General features: G+C 40.6%; 1 protein-coding gene across 1 annotated transcript in view; it reads right to left on the bottom strand.

Moving 5' to 3' along the window:
- Window positions 1–18,640, bottom strand: part of LOC104122086 (neuroendocrine protein 7B2) — a 20,890-nt gene extending 2,250 nt beyond the window's left edge. Inside the window, exons 1-3 of the mRNA XM_035889786.1 lie at window positions 18,412–18,640; window positions 2,960–3,109; window positions 7–18 (exon numbers count right to left, since the gene is read on the bottom strand). Coding sequence (XP_035745679.1) covers window positions 7–18; window positions 2,960–3,109; window positions 18,412–18,625 — 376 coding nt within the window. The 5' untranslated portion in view covers window positions 18,626–18,640. The remainder of the gene's footprint in view (window positions 1–6; window positions 19–2,959; window positions 3,110–18,411) is intronic.
- Between the last annotated feature and the right edge of the window lie 730 nt (window positions 18,641–19,370).

Raw genomic sequence — 19,370 nt, 5'->3', positions numbered from 1 at the left:
CTAGACACCCATCATCAACTGCAAAGTATGTTAGAAAGCATTGAGAGCTGAGTGGAACACAAAATACGTGCCACATTAATCAGCAAACTTCTTAAATGCAATTATGCAATTTAAAAAAAAAATTAAAGAACTGGATGACTGGGAAATATCAGGTATTTTTTTCTTTTGAAAGGAGTTTGTAAGGATATATTTAGGTATTTTTTTAAAAAACACAACTTAATGAAATTTCAAAACTAAACAAATTTATTTTCCAAGCTCTCCCCCTCCTTTTACACAGAACTGCATGTTACTCTGATTCAGAAGGGATCCTCTTTTCATTTTTAAATGCCCACAAGAAGTTGTAGAAATTGTTTAGGCAACGCTTTTGAAGCTCATGGTAAAATGATGCTGTGAGCAAAGACAGAATTTCCTTCACTGAGTAGCTCTTCATGGAACTCTGTATCCGATTTGTTAACTTCATTCATAATGGCTGAAAATCATTTACACATCATAAGATCTTATAAAAATGCAATGTGGCAGAGGTTTTATGCTGAAGACATTTCTGCAGATTAGTAACTAATCTGATGAGTCCAGTAACCTCCTTTAGCCACAACGGATGGTTTTGCAGACAGTGTCACATCAAGGATAATACCCTTTTAAAGATCAACTTATGGACTTTGTACCAAAAGAAGTCATCTCTAGATTAAACAAAGATTCAGCAACTTGAGGCCAGAGCAGCCCTTTGGATAGAGCCTCCTCCTGCTTTGTCAGCATGGGGAACTTGCAGTCCAAGTTCCTCCCAGACATACCCAAAGGAGATCCTACCACCCAGGGCATGATGCTAGGCATCCAAGCGGCGACATCTGCCAGAACACAGCCGCTCCACCAGACACACCTGTGGACCTTCCCTTCTGTCCTTGTGTGATCATCATGGAAAAAGATTTGCAGATGGATTATCTTTTTCCCTTAGATGTGGGAAACAGGAAAAACTTGACCTAAAAATGAGTTGATCCAATGACCTGAGGAGGTTATTCTCAGTCCAACAGATCCTGCTTTCTCTCTTTTCTCTTTAGAATGGGGAAAAAAAAAAGCTGCCACTAGGAAACGGGAAAACTAACCATACTGGCTAAGTAACTCACAAACCATTAAAGTTAACTACAAGCAGTTAAAAATTATTTCAGTCTCAGCAGGGACAGGGTCATCTCAAGAGAGAAGCAGGTGACAACAGAAACATGGTAGACCTTCTCAGAGCGTCCATGTCTTTTGGTAGAAAACACAAAGGGCAGCTGGACATATGTGTGCCCTCCGCAACCGCTAATCCAAAAGTCTTCAAGCTCGAGTGCTCCAGGCTTATGTATTCCTCCTGTGGAATGTGCATTTGTAGACAGTGACTGGAAAAATTGTTTTCCATTAAGCAAATCCACAGACCTGATTGAGGAAGGCCTCCAGTAATTTGTATGCATAATACAGTCACCACTTGAATTTCCATTTAAGGCTCTGAAAAACATTTTACTCTAATCCTAGTAGATATTATCTTCACTCACAGCGTACCTACGACAGAGCCATTTATCTGAGCAGGCAGCACTTTCCTAAGAATTCCCCTGTGTTCAGATCCGACTGTATCAGCTTAGCTAACAACTTTTATTTCACCTAAGAAAGAAAAATTGAAGGGATTTTCAAAGGAATTTTGCTGGATGCCAGGTTTTTAATTTATTTATCTGATCACTAACAGAAGTCTGATGGGCAAGTGCAAAAGAGAGAAAGTCTGTGTGTGTGCTTCTGTGTGTGTGAGAAAACCTAAACCCATCATTTGCAACCTGTCAGACAACAGCTGTATTGAACAAAATGGAAGATTAGATATTATTTCAGAAGAGACACAGCCATCATCACCAAATAGGCTGTGATAGAAAACAGTCAGGGAGGACCATTCGAAATTTTGTCATATTTTTGAATGAAATGTAAAAACACTGTTTGCAAAACTTTTCATGACAATTTTTTATTTTTTGATCAAGTCTAAGCTAGTTAGAACATTTTGTAATAAGAATACAGGCAACTGTTTTGCATTAATCCAAATAACATAAAAGAAGACTATGCAGAAAAGATTTTGAAAGGGTCTCTTAGCTCACAAATAAAAAATGAGAGAAATATAGAGTGCTCATTCCCAGTTCCAGCTCCCAAGGCAGCCAATGGGTGTTTTACTACTACTTTCAGTACTGGAAGTCATTCCTTGGCTCACGTAACAGGAAAAAGATCAATTCCCGTAGGGTACGTCTATATCATGCACATGCAATTCTGCTTCAGAGATCCTTCAGCACGAGCCACCCACATGGCTTGGTACAGGCGCAGCTGCAAGCTGAGGGAGGTGCTGGGTGTTTCGGGTACGGTCCCGCTCTGGCACACCCGAGGCTGAACTGTGCCTCTGCCAGAGCGAGCCTGCGTGCGATGGGTCGGGGTACATCCACGTAGTTCTCCATTTCTTGGCACAGATGCACCCTCAGTGAGCTATAAAGCCACATGGACTGGAGCCAAGGTATCTTAAATATTGACTCATGGTCTGGGTTGGAGATCAGGGCAGACAGTTTCATGCCTCTTGGCACAATGAAAGTCTCTAAAATAAGGGTAAATCTCATCTGTACAGAATGATAACTTTTTTCAGGGGCCAGCCTAAAAATGAACTCCTTCAAGAACAAGATGCTATCATAGATCTCACTATCTTCTACTCGGAAAACAAGATGATTTCTTCCACCTGACCTTCTCTAGCTGTCACATAGCACTACCGAAGGTGCACATATTAAAAAAAAAAAAAAAAAAAAAAAAAAAATCTCATCTAAACCACCTGATGTCTCAACAGTTCTGCTCCTAGGGTAGAGAATGAAAGAAAACACCCATTGCTGATCAAGTGTCTTACTGTCTGGGACAGCGCTGGAAGACTGAAAGATGTACAGTGAAGACAGAGGTGGGAAGGCTACAGCAGAGTTACCTGTTTTTCCAATAGGGCAGGGATTTGGAGGGTCAGGATATCCTTGATCTTCACTGAAATCCTTTGGTACGTTATCTCCAGTCAGCTCAGCCACGATGTTTGGGATATTGCCGTAAGGACCCAAGTGCTGGAGACCCTCATGCGCACCACCTAGCAAAGATGATTTACACACACTGTCTGTCTCTTTACAAGATTAAAAATGTAAGTGCTTTAGTTGCTTCAGGTAATCTAGACTTAGGCTGAAAAAATATATATAATTGTTATAGAGACAGATCTGTCTCTACAGAGACAGATTTTGTCAAGCACTGGAAGGGGCTGCCCAGGGAAGTGGTCGAGTCCCCATCCCTGAAGGTATTTAAAAGACAGGTGGATGAGGTGCTTAGGGACATGGTTTAGTGGTGGGATGGCAGTGTTAGGTTAATGGTTAGACTTGATGATCTTAAAGGTCTTTTCCAACCTAAACGATTCTATGATTCTATTCTATGATCCAAGTTTAGATTTCACATGTCTCTCAGAAACATAACCCTGTGACCTAAATCAGATCACTTAGGTAATGAAAAACAAAACTTAGGAAACAAAATCAGCCACTTACTGCTAATCTTAGGGTTGTTTTTTTTCCTTAACTATGTAAGTTATAGGTGAGAAAATGCAAAGAAAAAGAAACATGATACAGCCATGGAAATTAATACACTTACTACACAATCATCTTCAGTCACTGATACTGTTACTGTTCCTTGTAGCAACTAGCAATTGAAGAAGACATAGCAAGACAGCATCATGGCAAGAAGACAAAGCTAATGACTCTACAGAAAGAAATATATACTAAATAATAGTATTTGCACAGCCTAGAAATATGTTAATAAATTAAGTCATGTGAGGGAGCCCAAGATATTGTAGCAAAATTGGTTGCAAACAGCTAGGAAAATTATTTTTAAATCAAACCATTTCTTCCATGGAAATTTGAGTTTCCTGCAGTAATGGTGAAAAGTGATTAAGAGTCTGTATAATTGATGGGAATTCTTGTGCACGTACACCTACGCAGCAGTCATTACGGTACGAAACACCACATTCAGTGACTTTCACACCCTTACTGAATAGACCAGTTCTAGATGCAGGCTTTTATATTTGCCCTGCGGGCCTCGGAGCACCATCGCTGCAGGGTTACAACAGCAGTGTGCAGCAGATTTTATAACTCAGTGGCAGAGGACACGATGATGGGCTTCCTCTTCTCGGGCAAACGCACACAGAAGTGGCATGCTACAGCCTTCTTCCACCCATCTCAGTTTGGGCGCCTTGCCTTTGACAAGTAGGGTCTTCCACTAAAGGTTTGGGAACCAAGCTCAGGCCATTCTCTCTTTATGCTTCTCTACAAATATTTATTTGCTCCGGATCTTTTCTGCATGCAAAACTGGCCAAATGCATCTACAAGCTAAAACCTAGCTGCTTGCGGAATTTTCTGTACACTATTGTATCATATTCTTTTGGATTTCAGACAAATAAAAACTTAGTTTCAAGCATGCCCTTTTTTCCTGCCATAAGACAGCCACCACACACACTGCAGCAACAGTTAACATAGTTATTGAGTACTGAAATGGTTGTGTGACAGCAGAGCAATATTTTTTTAAAACCCTATATAATGAGGGATAACAATGTACAGTCAACATATAAATTCCACTAACAATGAATGAGAGGAAAAGGAATTTGAATGATTGGAAAATGTGAGTTAAAGAGTGAATGCAGACACAACTGTTTGGCTAAATAGCATGATCACACTATTATCACCGAATGGTCTTATTTTCAGTTTCTGTAATTTTCATAGATCCAAAAGACTGGAATAAAGCTTCTGAGCATGAAAGCTGCTCCAGAAGAATCATCCAAGTACTCCTGTCCCAAATTACAAATAAATACTACCAGTCTAAATCATCTTTTATACAGCTAGGCATTGTAAGCGAACATAATCACTTTCAAAAATTGCTAACGTAAGGCAGTCTTGATAAATTTTTTTATTCATTTCTATATTTAGAAGTGGTAGTTGAGTCAAATTGTCTATATTTTGCAAATAATCAGTTGGAAGCTGGCATTCTAGTACCAGAAGCAAGTTAGTCTATAAGCATATGTATTGCAATTTTATTTGCACGATAGACCAAAATCTAATCCATGTCCTAATTTTCCCCCTCAAGTACAAGTTTCTTATTCTATAATGCAATGTTGAAGGAATTTTTGCAGATATGTAATGAACATAAAAGTAGCCCTATAAAAAATTTGCGTCTGTGTTATATGAGGCTTTCCCTGACCATGAGACCTGGTACTAAACCCAGAATAGCGCTATACACACTATGAACTTTATTATATAATTACAGTCCACAGTCAACACAAATATGATGCTTGTAAGAACCGTAGAGATTCACAATAATACTATGGTGATGAGGTTAAAAAGCGCGTAACATATATTTAATCCAATGTCTAATGTATAGCATAAAGTATTTCTTTTGTACTGAGCTCCTTCACATGAAGACTGATTGCATATATGTACTTAAAAGCATCAGGTTATGATTCTGCTGTAAACTCCAGAACCACATAATCAATACGCGTTTGAACATCCTGTATACAATGTGGTTCACTATGGAACAATCCATCAGATAGAAGCATATCTAAGCTTCTATGTGGTGCAGACCTCTTGGCACCAAAGCTCCATCCATAAAGAAAACAGAGGTACTTAGCAGGCTCCAGTGTGCTATATATACATGTAAGTTTAAACTGACTGCCAAGAATTCCCTTGACTGAGCACAAAACAATCTTTTTATATTAATATAAAGGATTGTTTCCTTTAGGTATAAATATCCAGGATCGTTTAAGGGTTTTTCCTTTCTTTCCAAAAGAGCTGGAGACAATAGCACCTGCTCTGGTGCCATAAATTAGCACACTTGAATGATTTAATAGCATTAGCAAAGTTTATTCCTTATAAACTCTGATAAATAGTGCACTCAGTAAAGACTGCAATAATAAAAATGAAATGCCGCGAATATACCAAATAGGGGTATTATGTACAGTAATTCATAAACTGCATTAGTTTTGGCGTTATAACGTTACTGATTTGAAGAAATGTACTAGGATTAAATACACTGCAGCTACCAACTCAAAATACTAGATACAAACACACAGCTACAAAAATAGCACAAGATGGGTCTCTTGAACCTTGAGGCAGAGACTTAAAGAAAAGACTACTAAATATCGAGAAACTTTTTGTAATTTCCTATCCAAGGGAAGCAAGAGAGACACCATTGTTAAATTATTTTAAACTGGACTAAGAAAAATCCAGAAGAATAGTACAGAGAACACCCTTGTACTGAGAAAGGATGGGCTAGATAAACCCTATGTTTTTCCCATCTCTCCTTACTTCTTGTATGAACTGGCTTTTGTGTGCCACATACTAGCAAAAAAAACCCTCCAAAACAATCAGCTCCCTTTCACGTGCAGGATTTCTGTGTGTGCATGTAGTTATTTTACATCCCAACAGGATAAACTAGAAGTTTAGGTCTTTTGGACTGAGGTCAGTATAGTCATAAGTAAGCTTTGGATTTCATTTAAAATACATGCATGTATGTAACCACCTTCTGGCACTGGTCTTGAACTGTTGCAGGGTGGAAAACAAAAATGGAACAATGCCTCTCCCCTTTCCTATAATCCCCTTTCCTACCAACTGCTGGTATCATCTCAATTACAGATACTTGGAATGACTAAAAATTTGAAGTGCACACATTTTAGCTCATTTCTTTGTAGGAGCAATACCGTGTCTATGAGTGGGAGACGGTACAACACAACCACGCCGTTCTTGGAGAAGAAAAAAAGGGAAAAGAAAATACAATGAGCAACTGGTTTCTTGCCAGTATTGAATATTCCCCGGGTCAAACACATCCAATGGAAATGCCGTTAGTTTGCTGAAGTTCTAGCTGCTGCTACCCATCTATTGGTGGTGTAAAGCACAACTGAAACAAATCTGCTCTCGGAAGTAATCCTCCGCATCAAATACAAACAGCCTGAAGAATCAATTTAAGTAAGTCAGTGAGAATGGATTTTCAAAAGTGTAAAATGATTGCAGAACATTTAAAGACAAATAATAGGACAAATTTGCTTTTCAGTCTCATTGGAAGAGTTTCCCACATCACGATGTAGATAGGGTTACCCCAATTCCAAATTCAGAAAAGAGGTGGCTTGGCCAATCTTAGCAAGGAGTTACAAAGTAGAATCGATCACAAGTATCTGTTGTAAATAAATCCCAGATTAAAGCCCTTTACTTAGAGAGTCATGCTAGATGTCCTAGCTTCCATATTTTTGCTCTTAAACATCATAAAGCAGATTCTTAAAGTGTCCAAGCCCTTCCCAGCTGCACCAAGAATACTCCCCCTAAGTAAGAACTTCACCTCATGATCTTGAGCTGTACAAACTCCAAGCAAATATGAGCTGCAAGGGAAGCCTGGGATACTTTATCCCATCTGCGTTAAGATTCCTGAGGGAAGTAAATAGGTATTAAAAGCAAATATGAGCTGCAAGGGAAGCCTGGGATACCTTATCCCTTCCTGAGGGAAGTAAATAGGTATTAATCAGAGATGCAATGCCATCTTTGCCGCTTTGTAAAATCTTCTGTTAATCTAGAATATTAGTTCTTATCACTGGGAAAAGTCTTCAAAATTATTCCAGTGTGTCCTCTCTGACAGATACAGCTCTTTTTCCCTTTACTGTGACAACTTTCCATACTATCCTGCACTTCCATCCCCAGTCATCTACCTTTGCTGTGTCACCATTACATTCAAAAGTTATGCCTCATCCCAAAGGCAAGTCTGGCAGAATGCTTTCTGGTGCTCTTGTATCTTAAAATGGGCCACCTTCCACTGACTTCCTTTGTCCTTTCCTTTATTATCTGCAAGACTCCACGCCATGTAATCTGATTAATTCAAAACTGTCCAAAAAATCCTGAATGCAAAAAATACATTTTGATTCTCCTTACCCTTTCTAAGGTCACTAAAAGCTTTACAGTCCCAATGCCATTTCCCCCCATGCGTCTTCAGCTAGCTTCATCCTAGAGAGTCCTATCCTGGTTGCTGAGATTGATGAAGATCGGGAAATGAGAGGCACTGGCAAAATTATAAATGATCACATTTTCTCTGTTCCACAGAAGCTGCTAAGTATGAGAACAGGGAAGGAGAAAGAGCATAGGAGAACCAAGAACAGAAAAACGCAAACCTAGCCAACTTCCTTAACCGTTCAAGAGTATGCCTCGGGAAACCCAAGAAAACTACAGCTATACATACTCAAGCATCCCAGATTCCAAAGCCAGCTTGTCTTCTCCTTAATGACACAAAGTTTCTTAAAACTATAAAGATTAATTTTCTTTTTCTCTGCAGAGGGACAAATTCCTTTCAATGTCTTTTCTAAAGCCTTAAGCACACACATCACACAATTACTGACCTTGCTTTCAGTGAATAATTCCATTTAATCCCATATTTTAATTACAAACAATACAAATATTTAAGATATGAAATGCTTTTATTGTGAAATGGCTAGGACCGAAGTAACGCCCATGCCTCTCTCGCAATAAATTTCTAACAGTAGCTTATATGCAATTATTATTCATTATTCAAATTGCACACACAATAAAAAAAGCCAGCAGCTCACTTGCTGACAAAGCGCAAAAGCAATCTCTTACACCTCCCTTGGTTGAACAGTCCTCTAACAGGCTATACGAATTTGCCCTTCAGTCTGAGCAGAAAGCTTTCGCCCTTCACCATGTGGACAAGCTTACCCTTTCTGCAAACAGAGTGCAACCTGCAGCGTGCGGCAACAGGGCCCCCCGGCCACGCTGACCTCCCGCTGCCACCCACCAGCAGAGCCAAGGGAAGGCGCGGCCAGCAAGCAACGCGCGCCTGTAGCTGCCGTGACATCAGCTTGCGAATGACCCCGTGTGCAGCACATGGCTCTATGGAACTGGGCAACAAAAGGGAGCCGGTGACCTACTTCATCCCACTAGGCATGGGATGCTATTTCAATCCTGTAAATGTAAACGTGCCAATGAAAGACTGGAGCACTTTATTCACTAGCATTGACACCAGCTGCATGAGAAGCCCAAATGCTCCATCAATGTCAATACACTCATAGAAAAATACTCCTTTCATTCCTGTAATGTGAAGCATGGAGGCACCAGAATTGTCCAGAATGGGACCATGTTTTCTGTCTCCTGCTCCACCAAACTTCACAAAGTTTTCCTGTTCCTTTGCCCATTCATATTCATCCAATTCCATTTTCCATGCAGATGGCTCGAAGTCACTATGAGGTTTCTTTTGCACTTGAATAAAAGCATTGGCACACGATGAAGATGCAAGAGAGTGGTGAGATGAAGAGCCCTGCCAGGTAAGACCAGGCTCAACGCTGTTCTTTGGCGCTGCAAGAGGGACCCGGGCCAGCTAACCTGATGTACTAAAGCATCCCAAGGGCAGAAAACAGCTTCTTCCTCCCTCCTGTTCAGCAGCTGAGAACGTTCCTCTTCTCATTTGATGCACTCCAGGAAGCACAGAGAGAATAGCTCTGGAAACCTCCGGAGCATGCCAGAGATCTTATCTCCTGCACATGACACCATGATCAAGAAAAGCAAGAATCTCTTCTTTGTCTAGACTTCTAAAATATCTTTTCATAGAAGCAAATAAATTAAGAAAGCTTTTCTTACTGCAAGTTAATTTAAAATTCAGATGGGAGCAGGGGAAACGCGTATGATTTTGAGGAAAATTACAACAAGGTATAAATCCTAACCAATGTGCCCAAGGATTTATTTTATGCATGTGAAAGACAAGCAGGGGAAAAAAAAAAAAATCTTTGAAAACAAGAGCTGATCTTCACAGGCAGATTTTTAAATGCTTACGAACCATTTTCCATTGCTAGATAAAATTTTACAGTTTCACGTTAAGTTTCTATATACCATCTGCCAACACTAGAAAACAGAAGTACTATAAAGCATCAAGCAATACAGAAGTTATCATATTCCCTCTCCTCCTCAGGTTTCTTACCTCTCTTATTGGATTAATTCCCTCTAGTAACGTGCAAAAAAATAATTGTGGCTACAAATCCCATTCTAACTGATTAGATACAAATTAGATTAGATTAAACTGATTAGATACAAATCCCATTCTAACCTTTAGGTACATAACAATCTACTTAATTCTAAAACCCTACAGACCTGCCACCTTTCTGCCCTGAAAGAGTCCCACCTCAAACTTCTTTCTCCTTTGGTGGCATCTTTTAAAGATGACTTTATGAGTAGCAGCAGTAGTCTATCCCACATCACAGTGGTCAGCGGGAGGCTTTAAGAGCTGGAGTCACCTCATCTCCTTGGTTCCTCAGAAGAGGGATGTGACACCTGCGCTCCTGCCTGCAGCCCTGAGCAGAGGACTGCTACACGCACATTGTTTCAGGAAAAGGTTCGAAGTCTCAAATCTAAATAGGTTCCTTAGTCAGACCCACATGCAAGTTACAGAGATCTAGAGAGAAACAGGAATTAACACGCATTTCTTCTTGCGTTCCCCATTGACTGGCTTCTCCAATGAGCACACTAATTTTGAGAATTTTCCCTGCCTTTCCCCAGCCACACTGAGGAGACCAAAGTAGTGCCTGCGCACCTCTACAGCACAGGGGCGTCCAGGAAGGGCAGTTCCCCAAAATTCCGAAGTGGCAGAGCCCATGGTGGTAACACCCACAGCCTTCACTGGGTCCTACCCTCGCTCCTCAAGAGGGAAAGCTGTGAAACACTTTGTGGTAACAACGATACCACCTCCATATAGCAATACAATCATCGACTTTGCTTTCTTAAAATTCACTGCTTGCCATAGCTTATAAACTCATACAGAAACAAGGATATCATGGGGCAAATTTTCAAAGACTCATCTTTAATACAGAACAAATAAAGTCATACCACCTCATTATTTTCCTGTTTGTGGAGCTACAGGTATAATGGTTTTACATGCAATTTCTTCACAGAGCTGTGCCGTATCTTTTACTCAGATAAAGAAAATCCACTGTAAACCACCATTGTCATTTGGCAGCATCATTTGGCACCGTTACTAGCTTTTACATTCAGGAATTAGCATTCTAAATCACCTCTCTCACAACACCCACTACTGCCTGATACTCAAATTCTGGTTACGTTTGCCATTACAACTTGGGGAATAAAATACAAAGAAAATGATAGGTATTTTTAGTCAGATCTATACAAAACCAGATGCCTACCATGTTCATGTATAAAAAAGTGTAGCTTTACCGTTTCCATTTTATGTTACAAATTTGAGATGTCCATATTAAATTTTGAAATCGTATTTCCCGGGCTATTTCAGTAACTTGCAAAAAAAAAAAAAAAAAAAACCAAACCTGAAAGCAGAGACAAGTAGAGTTACACTGGGGTTTGATTTAGTTTGTTAAATGTCAGGCCCATAACACAGCGTTTGATTAAAGTCATGTGTGCTTCAGCAAAAGCAGTCCCAATGTGAATGTAACTTTATGTCTTAACTGTGGCGGGACTTTCTCTATAGACCAGATACAATAATCCAAATCCCAAATGAATGTGTGGTCTCTTTTGCACTAAGTTGTCACTACAAAGCGGCCCCGAAGCAGCAGAATTGGCTGCGGGAGGTCTGCCCTAGCCCAGCGGCACGCTGCCAGCCCGAGGACTCCTCCGTTGCTACCCCCGGATGCTGGCACAGAGGATGTAAGCTAAAGCAAAGAGGTCGCAGCCATCACATCCCCATGTTTGCTGACCCCCGGACGCTGTACGCCCATGTATCAGTGGTTACTACTTCTGGTCACCCAAGGAAGTCCAAATATATTTGGGTATAAGCATAGCACACACTAGCCCAAAAGCAAGCGAATGCAAACGTCATTTCTGCACTGGTTTCACCGGCTGCATTCATAAGCAAAAATTTTGGCAACTTCCTAATACGAAGATTTTACTGTCCTTGTAGGAAACAAGCAGCAGTGTTCCAGGTATGTTACAGGCCAGACAGCAAGGCAACCCAGCACTGTCTGTCTTAGTTTTCTTACTAGAAAAATGTAAACAGACCAGACATTATTAACGTGCATGAGAAATCTGCGTAATTTTACAGACAGTAGATTTCATGCAAAACGCTATTTGTACAGGTCTGCGCTGACAAGTCATTAAGTACCAGTTGTTAGTAGAAATATTAGCATAATGTTCTGGACTCTTTTGAGTTTGACCATCTCAGTCAGGCAAGGTATAACTACCTTTTTCTAAAACAATAAACAGGTATTTATTTCCTTTCAAAATAATCAAAGAAACCCTAGCCTTTTCTTGGTAGCTATAAGCAGTCTCTGTAGGAGAGTCAAAAGCTTCCCAAAGAGGCATCATATTTTCTCATTCCTACAAACTATGAGGATTTAAGAGACATCATTTAATGCTGTCACTGAGGTTGACAGCATTACACCTCTTCTGCAGATTGAAAACTTCAGACTGTCTGGGCTGTCATGCCAGCACCGTTATCAAGCCCCATCTCATCTGAAGTGTTTTTAAGAAATAAAAACAAAACAAGCAAATCAAACACAAATGAACAAACCACCCAAGAGGCTTTCCAGTGCACTGAATTGTACAGGAGGCAATGAAGACGTAAGGCAACAATATTTGCAAAATGAAAATAGGGCTTCACATTTCCCATTATGAAGTTAAGTGCTATAAACTGCCCGAGCTGAGCTACTGGTGCCCCCATGTGTTTAAGTGAGATTTTACTGTTCTCCTATGCATGGTATAATAGTCCTGACATTTGCATTTATACACATATTCCCTTCCCCTCCCCCCAGAAAAACCCCTTAAATACTGACACATAGTTATAAGCATGCAAGGAACAAAAAAACCCATGTGGTCTCTTACTTCATAAACTCCCTGCCAGGCAGAAAAAACAACTTCTATGGTTTTGAAACACTGAAGGAATTTCTTTATTTTATTCTTTTGTCCTCTATTAACATAGATACAAGCCCCTTTCTTGTCTATAGAAAACCTGAATACAGCCCAATGGTGCTTGTCTGGTATTTTAGTGATAAACCTAAATAGTAAATACAGAAACACAGCTACTCATTAAAAATTCCTTCTTTTGCTTTTCTACGTTGTTTCCCTCTTTTTATAGATGCTGCTAAGTGACTCCAATACAGCTTTCTGAAAAGATAAATTAACAAGGAGAGCAAATATTATCAGAGAAATTGAAGTAATTAATATGGGTTTATTACTTTTAGGATTCAGGGCGGGAGGGAAGTGCAGAAAGAAAATCTGTTCAGTGGTCAGCAAAAACCGGCTGCTCCAAGGATATCACCTCGGGTGTTAAAAACATCATTGCTTGACACTCATCGCGCAGGATCTGTTTGGCTTCTGCTGTGCTGACATGCCGTGCACCATCTGCCGGCTGCGCCACACAAATACAGGGAACCAGCCAGCAAATTCCCATTTTTGTGGCATATTTAGCCTGTGAACTGCTTCCACCCAGCTAACGGAGCCCTAGTGAGGGAGGGAGCTCACGCTGGCTCCGCACTTCCCTGCGGGCTTGGGGCGATGGAGCCACCGTCCCCAGGCAGCTGGCACTGCCACAGAGGGAGAAAAGCCACCGCGCTCCCAGCCCACTGTGGTGCCCAGCTCTCCTTGGACTACACACAGCTTGAACTTCACAGTAATTTCTTGGTAGATTAAAGTCTTATCAGGCACTTGCTAGACTCTACTCCTATTTTAGCAGCTTGACCTGAGATAATGGGTAAATTGACAAATGCAAAGGGAAGGAGAAAAAAACCCACAACCATGTATTTATAGATTTCAACATAAGAAAAGGCTCTTAACCGTCTCCCAATTAACAAGCTGTACTTTTTTTTTCTATCCATCAACAAGAAAACTATCTGGTCACTCAGGAAAGAGAACACGTGCTGCTAAATGCATTTTCTGAAGTGTCCATCTTTTAGTTGTCTTGGGTACAGGGCAAGTTCGTGACTTCACTTACTACAGCCAAGGCAGCTCTATGCTTTTCTTTTTTTGGGGGGGGTGTGGGGTGTTGCATGAAGAAGACCATGTATAGTCCCTTGCAACACATCCGCCCTCTGGTTTTTAGCATTTTAAAGTCAAAATATGATGATTAACACCAGAAAAAATGTAGATAGCTGAGACGGAAAAAAGGCATAATTAGGAAATGAACTAACAGCAATAGTATTTTTGTTACTTATAAAATTATTAAGATTTTATTCAGCTGGAAAAGGTCATTAAAATAATCACTCAAATTTACAAACATTTCATTATAATCAGGCTGCTACTATAAACTTGTCTATATTATGGCAGCCTAAATTTCTTTCCAAATTCCAAAGCCACAGAAATTAATTTTTCCTGACAGCACCTCGTTTACAAGTGTACACGTATAACGAGTGAGATCTTGGCCTTCTGCAAATCAGTGGTACTTCTGGAATCCTGGCTCAGCTGAAGCTGGTGGCATCCACAGCCATCAACAGCACTGCAGGTCTACACTGCTGGGGCAATTTCTGACAAAAACATCTTGTTAAGTAAAATAATTTTCTGTAGGAACATACTAAATTTATTAAGCTCTGATTGATAAAGTTTTTTTTATGCTGAAATGCAGTATCTGGTCAAAATGAGAAACAGATGCACTCCGGAACAGTCAGTGGGTTGATGATGAGGATGTTGCCACGGGATGAACCAGGTTTTAAACTGTCTGCAGTGGTCACTGCAACCTATAGTCTGAAAAATGGCTGGAAGTCAACACTCCTGGCAGCTCAGAATTTCTCATAAATAGTAAGAGTTTCATACCCAGTTCTACTCTCCACTACTTTCAGGCAAAAATTCCCAATGAGACAGCGCCTCAGGAGGGTAGTTAGCAAATTACCCTTTTGCCACAATGATATTTAGGATGAAAACCCTACTTTGCTGTGACATACCCTAATTATTGTTAAGCCTCTTTCTTCCCTTCCCCTTCAGTTTTCCATTCTATTATCTTGCAGGTTTTTTTAAGCACTTGCACACAGAATTATTAGCCAGTGATAACTGTATAACTATGTTCATAGAATCATAGAATCGCTTTGGTTGGAAAAGACCTTTAAGATCATCGAGTCCAACCTTTAACCTAACCCTGCCACCCGACCACTAAACCATGTCCCTAAGCACCTCATCTATCCTTCTTTTAAATACCTCCAAGGATGGGGACTCTACCACCTCCCTGGGCAGCCCATTCCAGAGCCTGACAACCCTTTCAGTGAAGAAGTTTTTCCTAATATCTAACCTAAACCTGCCCTGGCGCAGCTTCAACCCATGTTGTGGGAAGCCCATAGGTAAATCCTTCAGAATCTGAAACTTTGTGCTGATCTACTCTAAAAACACATGCAGGGTTTTTTTTTTTCTATAGCTCAACCATAAATTACTTATTGTTCATATGGGTACCACTGGGAACATCAATCACAAGTCCTCTCTCAGTCCTCCTCAATACTCCTGTCAGCTGACACCTGTGCTACAGGCACAGGGTTTTTTTGCTTAAACATTACAACCCATGACACTGTTTCTTGCGCTGCTCAGTTCACCTCCTTGCACATCGGCCAAGTAGTATCTGAGACACAACCGAGCTGTAAGAGCACACCACCATCAGACACATTCTTCCAGAAAGTCCTGCGGGTCTGTTGAGCAGAGCAGAGATTGGAGCTTCCTCCTCTGAGGACATTCTGTTTCTACATCATGTGATGGAATTTCACAAAATGTGTGTAAGATCCAGCACCTCCCCATTCCTCCCCCCTCCCCCACCAAAAACAAACAAACAAAAAACCCGGTTCAGAAAGGTCACAATATTTTCCCTATATTGAGCATGACACTTCATCTGCCCATCACAGGTCAATGCCTCCTGGGAGTCCTCATTCAAATGTCATCCTGCCCTCATTCCTCGCCTTGCCTGAATCCAGTCCCTATTCTGTTTTGTTCAGAAAACACTGGCTGACTGGAGCCGCCAGGAGGTCAGGAATGTCAGTCCCCTGGCAATAACCGAGCAGTGGGCAGACTGTGGGGAAAATGATAAAAACTGCAGTTTTTCAGGCAGATACCACATGTGGAAGCATTATGTATGGGAATCTCTTACAGAACTAGACTGCTCTGAATAAATGTCTTCCCATGCCATTTCAGCAGTTGTTTCCCAAGCAGACACCTAAGAGAAAGTCAAATCCATTGTGCATGTTTTTCCCCAAATTACGCAAAAATAAGTATAAAAAGAGGATGAAATGGAGCATTGTTAATGGTTTAGTAATTGGGATCTTAAATTCTCAAGTCTTTCACAATGTAATAGTTAAAATCACTGGCACAGAATGAAATGCAAGTGGTGTTGTATTAGCTCTCCTGTAATTCACAGTCTATATTTAAAGATAAACTCATGGTAAAAAAATTAGTGAATTAAATGCACTTTTTAAAAAAGCAGTGTGAGAAAATATTGTGCAGAATGAAATAAGACCGTGTGAATCTTGTAACTGGAACCAACACTTTCAAAACACTTTCTTAGGTTGAAGTTTCCAATCAGGTACTTTAAGGGGTATCTATCTATCCATCTATAGACAGACACGTATCACCACAAGAAACCAAAGAAAGAGCAAGTGATTACTATCTGAAAGACTTACCGCAGAACACGCTATGAAATGCAAACGTTTGACATGAAGGTCTGATTTGCATGCCTATTTCTACACTGATCGATAGCGTTCACCTCACAAGGCTTTTTTGCTTTTGCAGAAATTTCTCAGTAGGCTGTTAAATATCCATGGTAGACTTCAAAGAAAAAAGGGAGTCATCCTCATCTGGTCACGAGGGGAACGTTAAATGTGATAAATAAACTGGATTTATGACCTTTCAGTTTTACTCTGTTATATACACAGAACATATTTTTATTTAAACAAAAGAGGAAAAAAAAGAAAGAGAAAACAAAAAAAAAGGGGGAGGGGGGGTTGTCCAACCTGCTTTTTGAGTCTCACAAGCACCAGAAAAGTTTTAATACTTAAAGGAGAGGTTCTTAATCTGGTTTTGCTAACATCATAATTAGAAAGCACTGGCAAACAGCTGAGATGAAATGTTTGTCAGAGATCCAGATTTGCTTATCTTTCCTAAGGTTTTTTAAAAAGCCTGGGGAGAAGAGGGAGATTGAGAGTAAAATTATGCACTTCTACTGGTCTGTCACAATTTCTCTACCTACAAGCACTCACAAAGGAGGAGGAAAGGGCAAAGACCAAATTTTACTCCTTAAACCTAATCTCTGTCATTTAAGTTTGCAGAAAAGCATATGTCCATCAAAGTTTCTTTAGAAAATATATAAATTTAGGTCTGCAATTATCTGGTAGAAATGCCTATTTAGCTTTAATCCTCTCCTTAGCTTCCATTAAGGCAACCACATCCCTTTGGCTAGGGCAGGCTGTAGATCCGAATGGGGATGAAATAGAGGGCACAGACTTAGGAACTGTGAAGACTTGCTGCACTGCATGGAATTGGTTTAATTCTGAGAGAGGGGTTGAGAGCTTCTGCTCTGTTACGATGTTTGCACATAAACTGTAATATTTGGCATTGCATACCTTCAACCTTTTGCTGTAATCCCAAAATAAAAGCTAGATTATTACAATTCAAATAGCAATACATTGCAACATTACCCTAATACCCTAACATTTGAGCCAGATATTTCAGATGGTTCACATAGTTATAAAAGACTGATTCCAAGGAAAATTTACTCACAGAAATGGAGACCAGAAGTACTGGCCAAAACAATGAACTTGAGCCCAGAGCATTCATCAGAGCAACAGAGTGCTGAGGTGCTACTTGTGGGCACAGGGAGAGGAGCACCCCTGTCCCTCCCACCCCCACAGCTGGAGCCCCGGCTTCCCCCTGCTCGCCCCGCACTGGTCCTGTCCCACGGAGGGCTGCACAGGGGCCTGCAGCACGTAGGAAGAACCCACTCCCCCCCCATAAGGCTTCTCCCTTTATTTTGCAATGACACTGCAAACATTTGATCTCTTCTGGCCTGCAAATGTTTCTAAAAATCCATGAGATGTGGGCTCTATAGCTGGTGTTTGTTTCACGTTAAAAAGATATGTGATATGTTTACACACACTACGGGTGAAGAATTTAGTAAACCAGTTGCTTTGTGGTACTAGAGACCAGACACTTGTAAGACAACGTGACTTTTTCTGCAAAGCCTGTACATTAAAAAAACCCATTATTTCTTCTGCCAAAATCATTACACTCAGAAAGGTAAAAAATGGACGATGATTTTAAAACAAAGACCGGGCAACAGCAGGATGAAGTAGTCCATGACTTTAAGCTCGGCATATTCTGCATCTACATTCAAAACAATAATTATTACCAAAAGATACTAATAAATTCATCATAACTCAAAGTAGAAATTAGCTACCTTCGATGCTTTGTGGACCAACTAGATTCATGGCCTGGTGCGCAGGATATTCTACCCGGGGTCTGGCAATGCCCAGTTGCTCCATAACCCCATGGAGGAGCCTCTGAATATCTGCTTCAGAAACCCTGTCAGGGGTCCTAGGGCTGTGGCTGAAAGCTGAAGCCAATCCAAACGCCAGCAGAAACATCATGTTAGAAAGCAAGGTGGTTGCCATCCTGGTAGCCACTTTTATCCTGTGAAAAAAGAAATTTGGCCTGGTAGCCACTTTTATCCTGTGAAAAAAGAAAGAAATTTGATTATAAATGATAGTGGGGGAAAAAAAAGTCCAGTATGCATGCTGGAAATAACCCCTGATCTTACTGCTGCACATCACAGTTTACTACCACAGCTTCCAGAGGCAGCTGAAAATCTAGCCAGCTGAAAATGATGCGGTTGGAGGGGGAATAAGGTGGATACCTTCTCTTCTATAAAAAAAAAATAAATTAAGTAGGAAACAGTAGAAATTAATTTCCTGATTGGCATTTGCCCATACCATTCATTAACAGTCACCGCAAACAAAATGGATCCGCTGTTTCATTTAATGACATATGATTCCCCTCCCCCCCCCATCCATGTTTGTTCTGCTATTTTATAAAGCCCTGGGCTAAAAGCAAAGAACTCTTCAGCCAGGAACTGTTTTCCAAGCTCTATTCTTGCATTGCCTGACAAAACGAATCACTAGGAACTTCTGAACCACCTGGATTATATTTTGTTTGCACCTCAAGGCAAGAGGCTTCCCCTTCATATGCATCATCTTCCCCACCTGAAGCAAAGAGATTTCATTTGTTTCCTTGAATCCCTTTCACTAAATGGCCGCACAGTGTAACTTAATTAGGAAACAAACCCAAAAAACCCCACCAAGCACGACTTACTGTCCTTGTTGAGAGGCTGAATTTTAATGTGAACGCTCCTCACATCAG

Source organism: Egretta garzetta, unplaced genomic scaffold (genome assembly GCF_000687185.1).
Source record: "Egretta garzetta isolate BGI_Z169 unplaced genomic scaffold, ASM68718v1 scaffold2, whole genome shotgun sequence".
NCBI classification, from domain to species: domain Eukaryota; kingdom Metazoa; phylum Chordata; class Aves; order Pelecaniformes; family Ardeidae; genus Egretta; species Egretta garzetta.
Note: the sequence above shows the minus strand (reverse complement) of the source record. Positions and strands in the feature narration are given on the sequence as shown.